At 45.1% G+C, this 14868-nt stretch overlaps 2 protein-coding genes across 4 annotated transcripts in view; both read right to left on the reverse strand.

Moving 5' to 3' along the window:
- Positions 1-2866, reverse strand: part of LOC138215156 (LIM domain-binding protein 3-like) — a 28565-nt gene extending 25699 nt beyond the window's left edge. For 2 of the 3 annotated variants that reach the window (XR_011179706.1, XM_069177159.1), the window contains exons 1-2: positions 981-1078; positions 705-896 (exon numbers count right to left, since the gene is read on the reverse strand). Coding sequence is in view for 2 of the 3 variants with exons in the window: in XM_069177159.1 (XP_069033260.1) it covers positions 705-800 (96 nt within the window). In the remaining variant the exon portion in view is untranslated. Of the gene's footprint in view, positions 1-704; positions 897-980; positions 1079-2522; positions 2727-2802 lie in introns of those variants that run through there. The other variant, XM_069177160.1, reaches the window with a different exon arrangement.
- Positions 2867-5979: 3113 nt separating this feature from the next.
- The window catches only part of LOC138215205 (melanopsin-A-like), a 19564-nt gene continuing 10675 nt past the window's right edge, over positions 5980-14868 (reverse strand). Inside the window, exons 3-11 of the mRNA XM_069177237.1 lie at positions 13937-14070; positions 13481-13684; positions 11557-11728; positions 10043-10201; positions 9816-9923; positions 9532-9727; positions 9267-9428; positions 8943-9002; positions 5980-7314 (exon numbers count right to left, since the gene is read on the reverse strand). Coding sequence (XP_069033338.1) covers positions 7150-7314; positions 8943-9002; positions 9267-9428; positions 9532-9727; positions 9816-9923; positions 10043-10201; positions 11557-11728; positions 13481-13684; positions 13937-14070 — 1360 coding nt within the window. The 3' untranslated portion in view covers positions 5980-7149. The remainder of the gene's footprint in view (positions 7315-8942; positions 9003-9266; positions 9429-9531; positions 9728-9815; positions 9924-10042; positions 10202-11556; positions 11729-13480; positions 13685-13936; positions 14071-14868) is intronic.

Consider the following 14868-nt stretch of genomic DNA (forward strand, 5'->3'; position numbering starts at 1 on the left):
AACAACAGCTCCAGTTTTAGGCCTCCGGCTCTGCTTTCGGGCTCCCTGGCCCAGCAGGGGGGCCGCCGCCCTCGCCCTGACCGCCTCCCCCTGACCGCCTCCCCCTGACCGCCTCCCCCTGACCGCCTCCCCCTCACCGCCCTCCCCCTGACCGCCTCCCCCTCACCGCCCTCCCCGAGGACTCACAACCACACAGATCTCAATTTATGTCCAGAAGCAGACAAACAATATGAAAGGAGAGATTTAAAGGAGCAGACCTCAGTTTTACTGAACGACTCAACGTGTTCTTCAGACGTTCTCCGTCCCGTCAGGAAGAAAACGGATTTCATGTCTAACATTCAAATCCAACAGTGATGAAAATATTTAAGTTGTTTTCTAAAATCGAGCTTCATTTTCCTGGTGCAGCTGAGTCTTAATTTTAATTCATTTTATTTCCATTTTTGTGTTTTTAAATTTCTGTTTGAAAGCTGCAACACTGATGAAGTCGCCTGGTTTCATCACTTTAAAGGAGTTTGGAAGGTAGTTTTGGCTTCGAGCTGACGGCGGTTAGAAAAGAGAAACGAGGCGGGACGAGTGCCGACGAGCGTCCGGCCTCGTTCTCTCCAGAAAACTGCAGACTTTTAACCAAAAAACGCTTCAGGAAGTCGAAACCCAACGCAGCGAACAGACAGACGTCCTTCAACCCAACTGAAGCGGCGTCCTACCCTGGAGATGGTCAGCGGCATGTTGAAGTCCTTCCCGCCCTGCAGCCTGAAGCCCCACGGCCCGGGGCCGGCCAGAGACACGCTGTAGCTGCTCATCGCTCCTCGAGGTCCTCCGAGGTCCGAGCCCGACGTCTGGACAGAAGAACAGCAGCTGGTGGAGAGGAGGAGGAGGAGGAGGAGGAAGAGGAGGCTCTGGAGGAAGACGGAGAGAAGAAGTGACGTCAAACAGGTGAAAAACGGAAAAAAACGAGAAAAAAAAAACGGTGAGAAACATACGAATGAAAGAAAAGAGGATTTGGAGTGTCGGCGGAGGACGAGGAGACGAGCTGCCTGCTCGCACCAGAAGAGACGCCTAAGAATAGCCAGAGATAGCACTGTGGCATTGTGGGGGGTGGGGGGAAGGCAGGGCGGGGGGGAGGCAGGGAAAGGAGGGGGGGTGGACTTATATGGTGTGAAAGGGGACACCCGGCATGTCCGGCTCGCCGTGATTCACTGGAGTTAATATAGACCCAGCAGATTCTTCTAGACCCCCCCCCAACACTCCTGTGCCCAGGGTCTCCCTCACACCCAATCAGGGGCAACGCCAGGAAACATCTCATTATCTCCACGGTGATAAAACTGAAACAGAAAGGTCACGACTGAAGTGTCTGATAGCTAAAAGGTCGCCAGTTCGAATCCGCCCCCTCGGATGTCTGCTGGAGGACCCTGGAGCAAGGCACCACACAGGGGACGGATCTGGACTTCATCCTTCTGTCTGGACCACGTCACAATCTTCTGAGAGGTCCTGAAAAGATGTTGAAATCAAGCGTCTGGAAATCAACTGATGGACACATTTTATTCACTTTGGATTTGATGAGAGAAGTTGAATGGGAGTCTACGGAGCCGGAGGCTTTTGGGAGCCGACCTCTAGTGGCACTCGCTGGTATTGCAGCTTAAAACACTTCTTACACAAAGTTCGGACTATAAAAAAAATCAGTGGTTAAGATTAGGGAAAAACAATTCAAAGAAAACTTTTGGACTTGAACCTCATCCTTCCGCGGAAATATTAATATATAATATTTAGTGATTTACGGTATGACGCCGCCACCTCATGACATCAGTCATGTAACCTTCCTCTGTTCATGTACGTGTTTTTATCACGAAGTTAGGTTACCCCTAGTGGACGGTAGGTGTATTACACACTTTAATGTGTTACCGAGCTGGAATTAATTTACGATATCTATTAAACATACTGAATTAAAAACATTTTTAAGTAGAATTACAACTGGTCAAAATTCCCTTTAAGAAATTCTAAATGTGGGTTTTGATTGGTCAGAATATAAACGAAGATCTCTGTCATTGGTTATGATACTGAATTAGTTTCCTCGAGCTGTTCGGTGACTGCAGACATCTGTCACAGAAACCCGTTGACCTTTCCCACGTTACAGTCTCCAACACAAAGTGAGTCCCTGGAGGCAGGAAGCATTCACAGCTACATGAGCCGGCCATTAGCCGGCGTGGGGGGGGGGGTCCGGTCCGTGTGATGAAGGGGAGGGGGGGCAGCATTAACAACACACCTGACCTCCCGGCATGTGTGAAGAGTTTGTCATTTTAATTGAGATGCCCTGTAGATTAAAGGTCAGCTCAGGACACGCTGCACACAGGAAGTTCAGTCTGACAAACGGATCTACAATATAAATTCTACTTTTTAAATAAGAATCAATGAAGCTAAAGGGTTAAATTACAGTAAATGTGACGTCAGAACATTTAAATGTAAAGTTTCAGACCTTTATATCAATAATAAACTGTCTCTGTGTCTAAGTGAAGCCGGTGGTTCACCTCTGATTTCAGGTGACCCGCAGACAGGCTCCGCCCCCTGCGCGTGCACCGACCCCCGGTGGAAGTAACAACCGACCGAACCGGTGACACTTTGCACCCGCGGCTGGTCTCCGGCCTGCAGGCTGAACCGGCTGCTGCCTCGGCGGGTCGAAGCTGCCGGTGTGACCGGCTCGAAGGCGCTGTGAGCCGGGAGGGCGGTGCGACCTGTGGCCGGTGAGGAAGAGGAAGATGAAGATGAAGGATTAAAGAGCAGAAACACGGCGGGAAACTGGATGAATACCTGCCGCCGCTGGTTCTCTCCGACCGACCGGGACGGCCTGCGGTGATCCGGGGATCCTGCTCCGGTGCCCGGCCCGGGCAGAGAGGGGGAAGGGGAGGGGGGGGGGGTGTTAACGGCGGATTTTCATTAGCAGGGTTTTTATTTAAAGAGGCAGGAGGCAGTTAGAGAGAAACACCTGAACTACCTGCACAGGTCACTTCCGCTGGAGATTTTGAGTCTTTTAATTCTTTTTATTTTGATATAAACCTTTTTTCTTCTATGACCTGCACTCACCGAGCACTTTATTAGGAACACCTGTGCATGTTGTGAAACATAATCACACTAAAAGAATCAACCCCAAACCCCATTTTTCATTTATTTTCATATCTATTCTTTTTCTTGCTTTATTTGATAAAAAAAAAAAGAAAAAAAAAAAGGAATCAGCTTAATATCAGAATTCAAATATAGCTTTTGGATATAATAAACATAAACCAGCTCAAAAAGAAAATTTCCTCATCAAAAACATTCAAAACAAATCAGTTTACATCAAATCAATGCAAAAAATATAGATTTTTTTTTTTACCTTTGCCAACAAGTCATCTCATAATATTGTAATAGTAAAATGTTATTTTATACATCTTAAAAAATCTATACACTCATTTTGATGGCTCAGTAACAGGATTGTTGTTCACATTGTGACAGTATTTTATATCAATGTAATAATATCCATATATATGTATGATTAAAAATAATTTGTGTCCAGTGATGATGGCACAAAGTCAGACATTTGCACAGTGAATATGGTGAATAATAGATATTTATTTAGAAAAATAAATAAGAGAAACACTGAAGTAAACAGGAGTAACAAATCTACAATAAATCATCTTCCTGTTTTCAAACAGTCTTTGAGAACAGAAACTTTAACACACAATAACTAATATATCCAACACCTGCATTTATATTCAGTTTTATTGGTGTATATGAAACCCAGTCGTGAGGATTTACTGCATCGTGGTTTCGGTGCGGCCGACAGGACGTCCGTGCTTCCTGTAGGTTTCAGGAAGTTTTACAAGTTTAAGATGTGAATCAATTATTAAACGTGTTGCTGGGAACCCGTCGCACCATGAAACCGCTCAAACATTCACATTTTAGTTTCACTAATAGTGAAGTTTAACTCCCGTTTTACAAACCATTTCTTTCTGCTCATCTTTTCTGTCTGTTTCTCAATATTAAAGCAAAATATAAAAAACATTTCAGTTGAATTTAAAACGACGTTCAGGTTCGTTAGCAGCTACAACGTTTCAATCCAGTTTATCTGACAGTTAGAAATTGGTCCAGTTTAATTAATTATATTAATTAGACTTAATTATGCTGTAGTTTGCTGCAGTTACAGTTTAGCTGAAGCTTTGTTCACAGTTTAGCTCCTAAAACGTGACGGTTTACGTTCAGCTTCGTTCCACTCGGTAACGGTTTAGTTCAACAGCTTCAATAGTTTGGTGCTTTTCAACAAATGGTTTTAATTCTGCATCTCAATAAAACACGACTGAACCTGAATGAGGATATTCAGGTTCAGTCGTGTTTTATTTCATCCATTAAAACATTAACAGATTAACGTTAGCAATAACGACTCAGTTTATCCGTTAGCCACAATTCCGTTTCGTTAAATTATCTTGATTTGTTTTCGGTAATTTTATATCAACATTTATCACTTCAAACATATTAACGACTCAATTTACCATTCAAGTCTGTTTCGTTGTTCTATTTAGGAATTAGCAGCTGAACCAGGTTCCATTCAGCTTTTACTTCGTGTGTCGTGTCACTTTTCAGTTTATCTGTTTGTTTTCAGACTCGGTCGAATCAATGAGAACTTTTCCTCCCAACACAAAGTCGTGAGTTATTCTACAGGAACGTTCAGAAAAAGACTCTTTGGGGACGTTTACAGAAAAACTTCACGCAAACCAACACGAGCGACCGGCTTATCGAGAGCTGCGTTACAATCGAGACGTACGTCCCTCTGAACCGCCTCGAGACGTACGTCCCTCTGAACCGCCTCGAGACGTACGTCCCTCTGAACCGCCTCCAGACGTACGTCCCTTTGAACCGCCTCGAGGCGTACGTCCCTCTGAACCGCCTCCAGACGTATGTCCCTTTGAACCGCCTCGAGACGTACGTCCCTTTGAACCGCCTCCAGACGTACGTCCCTTTGAACCGCCTCGAGACGTACGTCCCTTTGAACCGCCTCGAGACGTACGTCCCTTTGAACCGCCTCCAGACGTACGTCCCTTTGAACCGCCTCGAGACGTACGTCCCTCTGAACCGCCTCGAGGCGTACGTCCCTCTGAACCGCCTCCAGACGTACGTCCCTTTGAACCGCCTCGAGACGTACGTCCCTTTGAACCGCCTCGAGACGTACGTCCCTCTGAACCGCCTCGAGACGTACGTCCCTCTGAACCGCCTCGAGACGTACGTCCCTCTGAACCGCCTCCAGACGTACGTCCCTTTGAACCGCCTCGAGACGTACGTCCCTCTGAACCGCCTCCAGACGTACGTCCCTTTGAACCGCCTCGAGACGTACGTCCCTTTGAACCGCCTCGAGACGTACGTCCCTTTGAACCGCCTCGAGACGTACGTCCCTCTGAACCGCCTCGAGACGTACGTCCCTTTGAACCGCCTCGAGACGTACGTCCCTCTGAACCGCCTCGAGACGTACGTCCCTCTGAACCGCCTCGAGACGTACGTCCCTCTGAACCGCCTCGAGACGTACGTCCCTCTGAACCGCCTCGAGACGTACGTCCCTCTGAACCGCCTCGAGACGTACGTCCCTCTGAACCGCCTCGAGACGTACGTCCCTCTGAACCGCCTCGAGACGTACGTCCCTCTGAACCGCCTCGAGACGTACGTCCCTCTGAACCGCCTCGAGACGTACGTCCCTCTGAACCGCCTCGAGACGTACGTCCCTCTGAACCGCCTCGAGACGTACGTCCCTTTGAACCGCCTCGAGACGTACGTCCCTCTGAACCGCCTCGAGACGTACGTCCCTCTGAACCGCCTCGAGACGTACGTCCCTCTGAACCGCCTCGAGACGTACGTCCCTCCATGAACGCCGACAAACGTCACAACGCGTTCCACGACGGCGCCGCTCGGCAAAATACACAAACACACAAATATTCAGAAAAAGGAAAGAAAGAAACACGAACTGAAAGAAAAACTAAACTAAACAACACCAGAATACATACGATGGAAAAAGAAATAAAACACAACAGTGAAAGTCTCTCGTTCCTCAAACAAAGTTCTTCTTTCAGGCGTCGGAGGAGAAAGAAACGGACAGTTTGGTATCGGAAGGACTTTTTAAATCAAAGCTAACGCTAACCGTTTGGCTGCTAGTTACACAGCAGAGGTTGGTTTCTTACTTCTTGTTCATATTTTAAACTTTTAAGAGAAACTTCTTGTGTTTAGCGAACGTTATGTGGGAGCTGCTAACATGTTCACTGCTAACGCTAGCCCAGCCTTTGTTTTTTTAAACTGAAATTTGGGTTTAAGCTATTGTAGCAATCTTAAACTAGCAGAACCAGAAAAGCGTTCGACCTGCCGCGTCACTGAGGAACTGAGCTGGAAAACACCGATAAATAAATCAAAAGGGAAGAAGAACACAAACAGGAAACCACAGTGTTTACAGAAGAATCACCAAATACGCCGCAAGAAATGTCCGTTTCAACACCGACGGCCGTCTCGACGTATTCATACTTTTTCTTTTTTACCCCAAAACACGAGAAGATTTGTGCTAAAAGAGGCTCATGGACCTTCACCTGCCTCGCAGCAACTCACCTGAAGAGGAAAATACAACTTTTACGTGTTTTTTTATCCGTCAGAATCAGAGACAGAAAAAATAAATGCAGACGGATTTTCTTTGTGATAAATTTAAAGTAAAAAAAAAAATCCACCTTCAGCTGTGTTTGGCTTTATTTGACACAGTCGATGTACAAATGGATTTTACAGCCGCTCTTTTCTCTGATTGGACCTCCTCACCTGTGTGGCTGCTCATTAGTGCACAAAACACCTGTGATGGCATTTTTAATTGATTTTAAGGAGTTTTGGCTCCACTGAGGTGTAACAGGTGTAAAGTTGTTCTTTAAGCAACCTGTCGTTACTTCATCAGTTAAAATGTAAAGTCTACTGTGTAAGGACTAAAATCTAAAAAGCTCAAAGAAAGCTGGAAAAAAATGTATGAAGTTATTTGGTAGAAAACTTCCATAAATTAAAAATCAAATGATTCTTTCTGATGGCTTTGTTTGATTCTGAGCTTCAGGTGAACTCACATCTCTTAATATCTGACAGGTGAGCTGGTCACATGGCCCGGAGGGCGGGGCTTTACCCTGAACCCGCCCCCGAGCTGGTGTTCCCTGTCTTGGGTCGGGCCGTACGGGAGCCGTTTCGTCCAATGGGAAGGAAGGGGCTGGACTCGGAGGTGATGACGATGCTCGGGATCCGACCAACTGTTCCTCTCATCACGTGTCCGTCGGTGAAATCTCCCATCTGTCAGAGAAAAACATATAATAAACCCACAAAAAAACACAAAGAGACACAAAACAACAACAAAGAGACACAAAACAACACAAAGAGACACAAAACAACAACAAAGAGACACAAAACAACACAGAGACACAAAACAACAACAAAGAGACACAAAACAACACAAAGACACAAAACAACACAGACACAAAACAACAACAAAGAGACACAAAACAACAACAAAGAGACACAAGACAACAACAAAGAGACACAAGACAACACAAAGAGACACAAAACAACACAGAGACACAAAACAACAACAAAGAGACACAAAACAACACAAAGAGACACAAAACAACAACAAAGAGACACAAAACAACACAAAGACACAAAACAACACAGACACAAAACAACAACAAAGAGACACAAAACAACAACAAAGAGACACAAGACAACAACAAAGAGACACAAGACAACAACAAAGAGACACAAGACAACACAAAGAGACACAAAACAACAACAAAGAGACACAAAACAACACAGAGACACAAAACAACACAAAGAGACACAAAACAACAACAAAGAGACACAAAACAACACAAAGACACAAAACAACACAGACACAAAACAACAACAAAGAGACACAAGACAACAACAAAGAGACACAAGACAACACAAAGAGACACAAAACAACACAGAGACACAAAACAACAACAAAGAGACACAAGACAACACAAAGAGACACAAAACAACACAAAGAGACACAAAACAATAACAAAGAGACAAAACAACACAAAGACACAAAACAACACAGACACAAAACAACAACAAAGAGACACAAGACAACAACAAAGAGACACAAGACAACACAAAGAGACACAAAACAACACAGAGACACAAAACAACAACAAAGAGACACAAAACAACACAGAGACACAAAACAACAACAAAGAGACACAAAACAACACAAAGACACAAAACAACACAGACACAAAACAACAACAAAGAGACACAAAACAACAACAAAGAGACACAAGACAACAACAAAGAGACACAAGACAACACAAAGAGACACAAAACAACACAGAGACACAAAACAACACAAAGAGACACAAGACAACAACAAAGAGACACAAGACAACACAAAGAGACACAAAACAACACAGAGACACAAAACAACAACAAAGAGACACAAAACAACACAAAGAGACACAAAACAACAACAAAGAGACACAAAACAACACAAAGACACAAAACAACACAGACACAAAACAACAACAAAGAGACACAAAACAACAACAAAGAGACACAAGACAACAACAAAGAGACACAAGACAACACAAAGAGACACAAAACAACAACAAAGAGACACAAAACAACACAGAGACACAAAACAACACAAAGAGACACAAAACAACAACAAAGAGACACAAAACAACACAAAGACACAAAACAACACAGACACAAAACAACAACAAAGAGACACAAGACAACAACAAAGAGACACAAGACAACACAAAGAGACACAAAACAACACAGAGACACAAAACAACAACAAAGAGACACAATACAACACAAAGAGACACAAAACAACACAGAGACACAAAACAACACAAAGAGACACAAAACAACAACAAAGAGACGGTCCTCACATTTGGGACGCTGTTGCGTTCACTGACCCCCGCCATGGAGATATCAGTGTCATTGGACGTCTGGAAGGAAACATAGAAATGGACGTCAGCCCGCAATAATAGACATGAAGACCTCCTCTTTGACAGTTGATATATTAAATTAAATTTTAATTTAAAGAGGAAAAATTAATAATCCAGTCGATGATTAAGATCATAAGGAAGAGAAACTAATCTGAAAAGCACAACAGCAGCAGATGAACCTGAAGTTCATGACTTTTAGCTCACCATTTAAAGTGTTGCTTATAGCTTACGACTTGGTTTTAGATGGCGTATGACCGACTTCACCTTTTCGAAGATGCCTGAGTCGTGACTCTTCATCTTGGACTTGAAGCTGGAGGATTTGAAGTCGGGCAGCTCGGCGGTGTCTCTGCTGATGTCACAGGAGACCTGGCGGCTGGCGGGTCTGGAGCCCACGCTGGACAGGTCGGCCTCGGTGTCGGTCAAACCCTGCCGATAAAAACACACTTTCGTACGCACACCTGAACCTCTCCTTAATAACAACGGCTTCTTCCCGCCTTCCGCTACGTAAGCGAACCGTTTTGCAGCTTACCGATTCGCTGTCGGAGACGGACGAGAGGCGGGACTTGCCGGTGCTCTGCCGCCTGAACTGGCTGCTGATGTCGGAGGTCTGGCTGGTCACGGTGGAGCGGCGCGTCGAGATGAAGCTGCTGCTGCCGGAGCGGATGTCGCGAGGATGAACGCACAGCAGGACGCCGAGACACGGGATGTACTTGGCCAACGCCACCCTGAAGAGACGGAGATCGGTGGGTCGATCGACGGGTCCGAACCGAACGGAGGCGTCGGCCCGCCGGTAGATCGGTGACGGGGGGTTACCTGTACTTCGGGTGTGTGATGGCGTAGATGATGGGGTTGTGGATGGCCGAAGCCTTGGCGATGACGGCGGGAACAGAGTTCATGTAGGGAGTCAACATGTCGGCGTACCTACGGCAGGAAGAACAAACTCAACTCAGCTTCATCGATGTCGCCGAGCAGGCCGGGAGCCAATCGCAGGGCTCGGTCAGTCGGCATCGGAGGAACTGGTTTGTTTTGAGCGTTTTTACCCGGCGAAGGCGGTGAGAGCGACGGAGGAGTACGGAGACCAGGAGACCACGTAGAGGAGGATGACGATCAGAGCGATCTTCGCCATCTTCCACTCGTTCTGCAGCCGATGGAAACTCTTCATCGAGTCTCGAGTGCTGCCGTTGATCTTCCCCACCGCCCTGAAAACAGACAGACAGGCAGACAGACAGGCAGGCAGACAGACAGGCAGACAGACAGGCAGACAGACAGACAGACAGGCAGACAGACAGACAGACAGGCAGGCAGACAGACAGGCAGACAGACAGACAGACAGACAGACAGACAGGCAGACAGACAGACAGACAGGCAGGCAGACAGGCAGGCAGACAGGCAGGCAGACAGACAGACAGGCAGGCAGACAGACAGACAGGCAGACAGACAGACAGACAGACAGGCAGACAGGCAGGCAGGCAGGCAGGCAGGCAGACAGGCAGGCAGGCAGGCAGGCAGGCAGGCAGGCAGGCAGACAGGCAGGCAGGCAGGCAGGCAGGCAGGCAGGCAGGCAGGCAGACAGACAGACAGACAGACAGTCAGACAGGCAGGCAGGCAGGCAGGCAGACAGACAGGCAGGCAGGCAGGCAGACAGACAGACAGACAGGCAGACAGGCAGACAGACAGACAGACAGGCAGACAGACAGGCAGACAGACAGACAGGCAGACAGGCAGGCAGGCAGACAGGCAGACAGACAGACAGACAGACAGGCAGACAGGCAGACAGACAGACAGGCAGACAGACAGACAGACAGGCAGACAGACAGACAGGCAGACAGAGAGGCTGAGCTTCACCTGTTAGGACACCGACTCACCGGATGTTTTCAGCTCCATCAAAATGTTCAGAAGATACGAATTTTAAAAAATGCAGAAATTAGATTGAAATGTTTTTAAGTTTTTGTGATAAAACAAACAAAAGTTAAACGACTAAAGTTTGACTCTAAACAAAAACACATTTTCGTCAAAAGACTCAAATGAAAATCAGGTGCCAAAATGGACGCTGGTTTTCGGTAACTCATCGATCACGTTCAGCAAACTATTACATTTAACGAACTATTGAACACAACCTGAAACTTTTTGCTATTTATAGTTTTAGCTAACTGTAGCTAAATTCTATCATGTTTGGCTAACGATGTAAACTAGTAATAGATTAAACATTGTAATCTGTTCGCTAACCATTCGGCTACTTTAAGATAAGTATTTCTTATTTTATATAGTACTTACAGCAAACTATGTATTATGTTTAGCTAACTGTTTAATGATAGCTATTTAATAGATTTCACTAACTATTTAGCCCGATAGCTACATTAGGCCATTTCCAGCTAAAAGTAACCTGAAAGTAATCGATTACGTTGTTTTCTAAACCTTGTAAATAGTTAGCTAATCATTTAATCCGTTACTTTTCATCTTCAAAATGAAACTTGACAACATCCCATCATGTCCACGTTCGTCTGCAGTACTTTCATCTGGTAAATAAAGGAGTAGAATCAGGAGGTGAACTGACTGGTTGGTGGAGCGGATGGCGCGGAAGATAAAGACGTAGCAGTAGATGATGATGAAGAGCGGCAGGAAGAAGACGAAGATGAAGAGCAGCATGGTGTACGCTCGCACCGACGGGGTGAAGGTCATGTAGTCCCACGTACAGGAAGTCAGCAGGCCCTCCGGGACGTAGGCGCCTGGTGGACAGACAGGAAGACGGACAAGAAGACGGTTTTAGTGTCTCTGATGATGCTTCAAAGGTGTTTATGTTCAGATCAGGAGGATGATGTCACAGAAAAACACCTGCAATCACTAAATCTCAGAGTTAATGTGTCCGAGAGCTTCGTGTTCCTTCAGTTTTCAGTTCAAGAACTTTTTATTCCCACGTAGAAAACAAACAATAAAACCTACATTTTGTTTAGTTTGAGTCTGATATCGTTATTTAGCGAGCTGTAACTTGGTCTTGGTCCGTGTCTTGGTCCGTGTTCTACGTATCATGGAAACCCCGTGAAAACGAGACGGTGCGTCTCAAGAGCTTATTCCAAAATAAACAATTTCATTGGTATTTACACATTTTTAAAATACTTTCAGATTCACAAAACAACTACAAAGAGACTCAAAATAACAAAACTCCAACCTGCTGCTGGTTTTCTGAGTTACACAGGTGTGTGAAATGTTGTCGTATTGAATGAATTGTTGAGTTACGGCCACAGATGTGATATGTCAATTCACAGTGACCTTTGACCCCCTTCTTTCAGTCCAAATAATGGTTGTGCCAAATTTGGAGGAATTCCTTCCAGGAGTTCCTGAGAAATGGGACGAACAACGAACTGGGACCCAGAAACAGACAGACAGCTGGATTCATTAAAAACACTGTTCATTGAGTTTCTGTTAAAACGAAGAACTCAACAACAGGGCGGCACGGTGGTGCAGTGGTTAGCACTGTCGCCTCACAGCAAAAAGGTTCTGGGTTCGAATCCGGTCCTGGGCCTTTCTGTGAGGAGTTTGCATGTTCTCCCTGTGCTTGCGTGGGTTCTCTCCGGGTTCTCCGGCTTCCTCCCATCATCCAAAAACATGCACCTCAGGTCTGTGGACTGTGCTGACAGGTCATCATTGTAAATGAGAATTGGTTCTCAATTGATATTACCTGGTTAAATAAAGGTCAAATAAAAACCAAAAGTTACTGCTGCTGTTCTTTTTCTAAAGGAAATATAAGACCTGCAAATTCCTTGTGTTTCCGTGTTTAAATGTATTTATATTGCAGAAATAAAATTGGAGCCCGTAAAGTCCTGAATCATCTTCCTGAAGACATCAGAGGTGGAAAAATATTTTCCTTCGTCTCATCTGAACATTCAGTTCTCAGAAAAACAGACGAACGGTCGAAAAACAAGCTGCAGACTGGATTTATGCTCCGAAACACTTTGTGCATCAGACGGAGGAAGATTTAATGTGTTTCTGCTCACGATCATTCAATAAAAACAAGTGAGACGCTGAGAATGAAAAGCAGCTGCAGCACTCAGAAGGAACCTGAACGCAACGGACCATCGGACGGATTCAGAGGATCAACGAACAATCAGTTGGATCAGAACAGATTCCTGCCGAGCTCGAGACACCAGAGAGGTTTAGACTTTTCTGAAAACCAAAATGAACATGATTCAAAATCACGTAATTAGGTTTAAGAAGAGATGGAGGATAGCTGTAACCTGACTGCACCACAGGCCTGTCAATCAAACAGACACGCCCCCAAAAACAGGTCTTCTTGAATCTTCTTTTCTAATGAATGAGGGATTATTTTAAATACGTGCTTTAAACCAACATAACGTGTGTGTGTGTCTGTGTGTGTGTGTGTGTGTGTGTGTGTGTGTGTGTGTGTGTGTGTGTGTGTCTCTGTGTGTGTGTGTGTGTGTGTGTGTGTGTGTGTGTGTGTGTGTGTGTGTGCACGTTCTCACTCCAGCCGAAGAACGGCGGCAGGCTCCAGCCCAGCGAGTACAGCCAGGCCACCGAGAGGATGAGGAAGGCCCGTTTCCGTGACAACACACCGATGGAGGCCAGCGGCCGCGTGATGACGAAGTAGCGGTCGACCGCGATCACGGTCAGCGTGATCATGGAGCAGATCCCAAAGAGAGCACCGCAGAAGGCGTAGAGCTCACAACCTGCAGACGGAGAGGAGATTAGAGGATGAACATCTCTTAGCTTCCTCCTCCAGGAGGATGGAGGAGGAGGAAGATGAGGAGGAGGAGGAAGATGAGGAGGAAGATGAGGATGAGGAGGAGGATGAGGACAAGGAGGAAGATGAGGTTGAGGAGGAGGAGGAGGAGGAGGAGGAAGATGAGGTTGAGGAGGAGGAGGAGGAGGAGGAGGAGGAACGTTCTGCTTGACATGAGGATCCTCTGAATGTTCCGTACCTTTCTCTCCAAAGATCCACCTCTTGTGCATGCTGGTGGTGAAGAAGATCGGTGCCTGCGTGATGCACATCAGCAGGTCTGTGACGGCCAGGTTGATGATGAACATGTTGGCCGGCGTCCGCAGGCTGCGACTCCTGCAGACGAGACAAACAAACAATAAAAAGACATTTTCTGTAACTCTAGGTTAGGTTAGGTTAGGTTAGGTTAAGTTAGGTTAGGTTAGGTAGTTACTTCATTAATCCCCGAGGGGAATTTTTTTTCGCTACAGCAGCATACAGGAAGCAATAAGATAATAATAGAATAATAAACAGCAATAAAATAGCAGTAAAAAATAAATATTAAATATACATTCATTTATTTCTATATTTCTCAGTTTCCTGTGATCAGAAACTCGACGTCTGTTTTTTTATCATCAAACAAAACGAGACATTTCAACATGTTAACGAGCGTCTTCTTATTTTCTGACATTTTATTCACTTATAAGTAATAAATTGGAGATTTATGGATAAAACTGGGAACCAATTTTAATTTTTACATTTTTTTGTCCCACAAACTAAAATAAGTGGACGCTGATTTCAAACCTGTTTTTTTTATTTTTCTGTCAGGCATAACATGTATTAATTATTCATAAATGAGGCTGTTGTTACATTAAAAAATGCACAAAGTTTATTATTTGCACCTTTATGTTGGCAGGGTTCACTTTCAAGGTTAATGACTTGATAGACAGAAAAATATTGAAGAAATTTGGAGAAAAAATAACAGAATTTACAACAAATGAGCTCAAAATGAACAATTTTTTTTTTTTTTTAAATACTGGAGATTGAAGCGTCTTTAAATGGAAGTTAACGGAAGCTTCAGGATGAAATCCGTCTTTCTGCTTTAAGGTCACATCAGGATTTCTATTTGAGTTTCAGACTTTATGGATCAAATAA

The sequence above is a fragment of the Embiotoca jacksoni genome, unplaced genomic scaffold (genome assembly GCF_022577435.1).
Source record: "Embiotoca jacksoni isolate LCO1_2020_lvr unplaced genomic scaffold, fEmbJac1.0.p SCAF_70, whole genome shotgun sequence".
Taxonomy (NCBI): Eukaryota; Metazoa; Chordata; class Actinopteri; family Embiotocidae; genus Embiotoca; species Embiotoca jacksoni.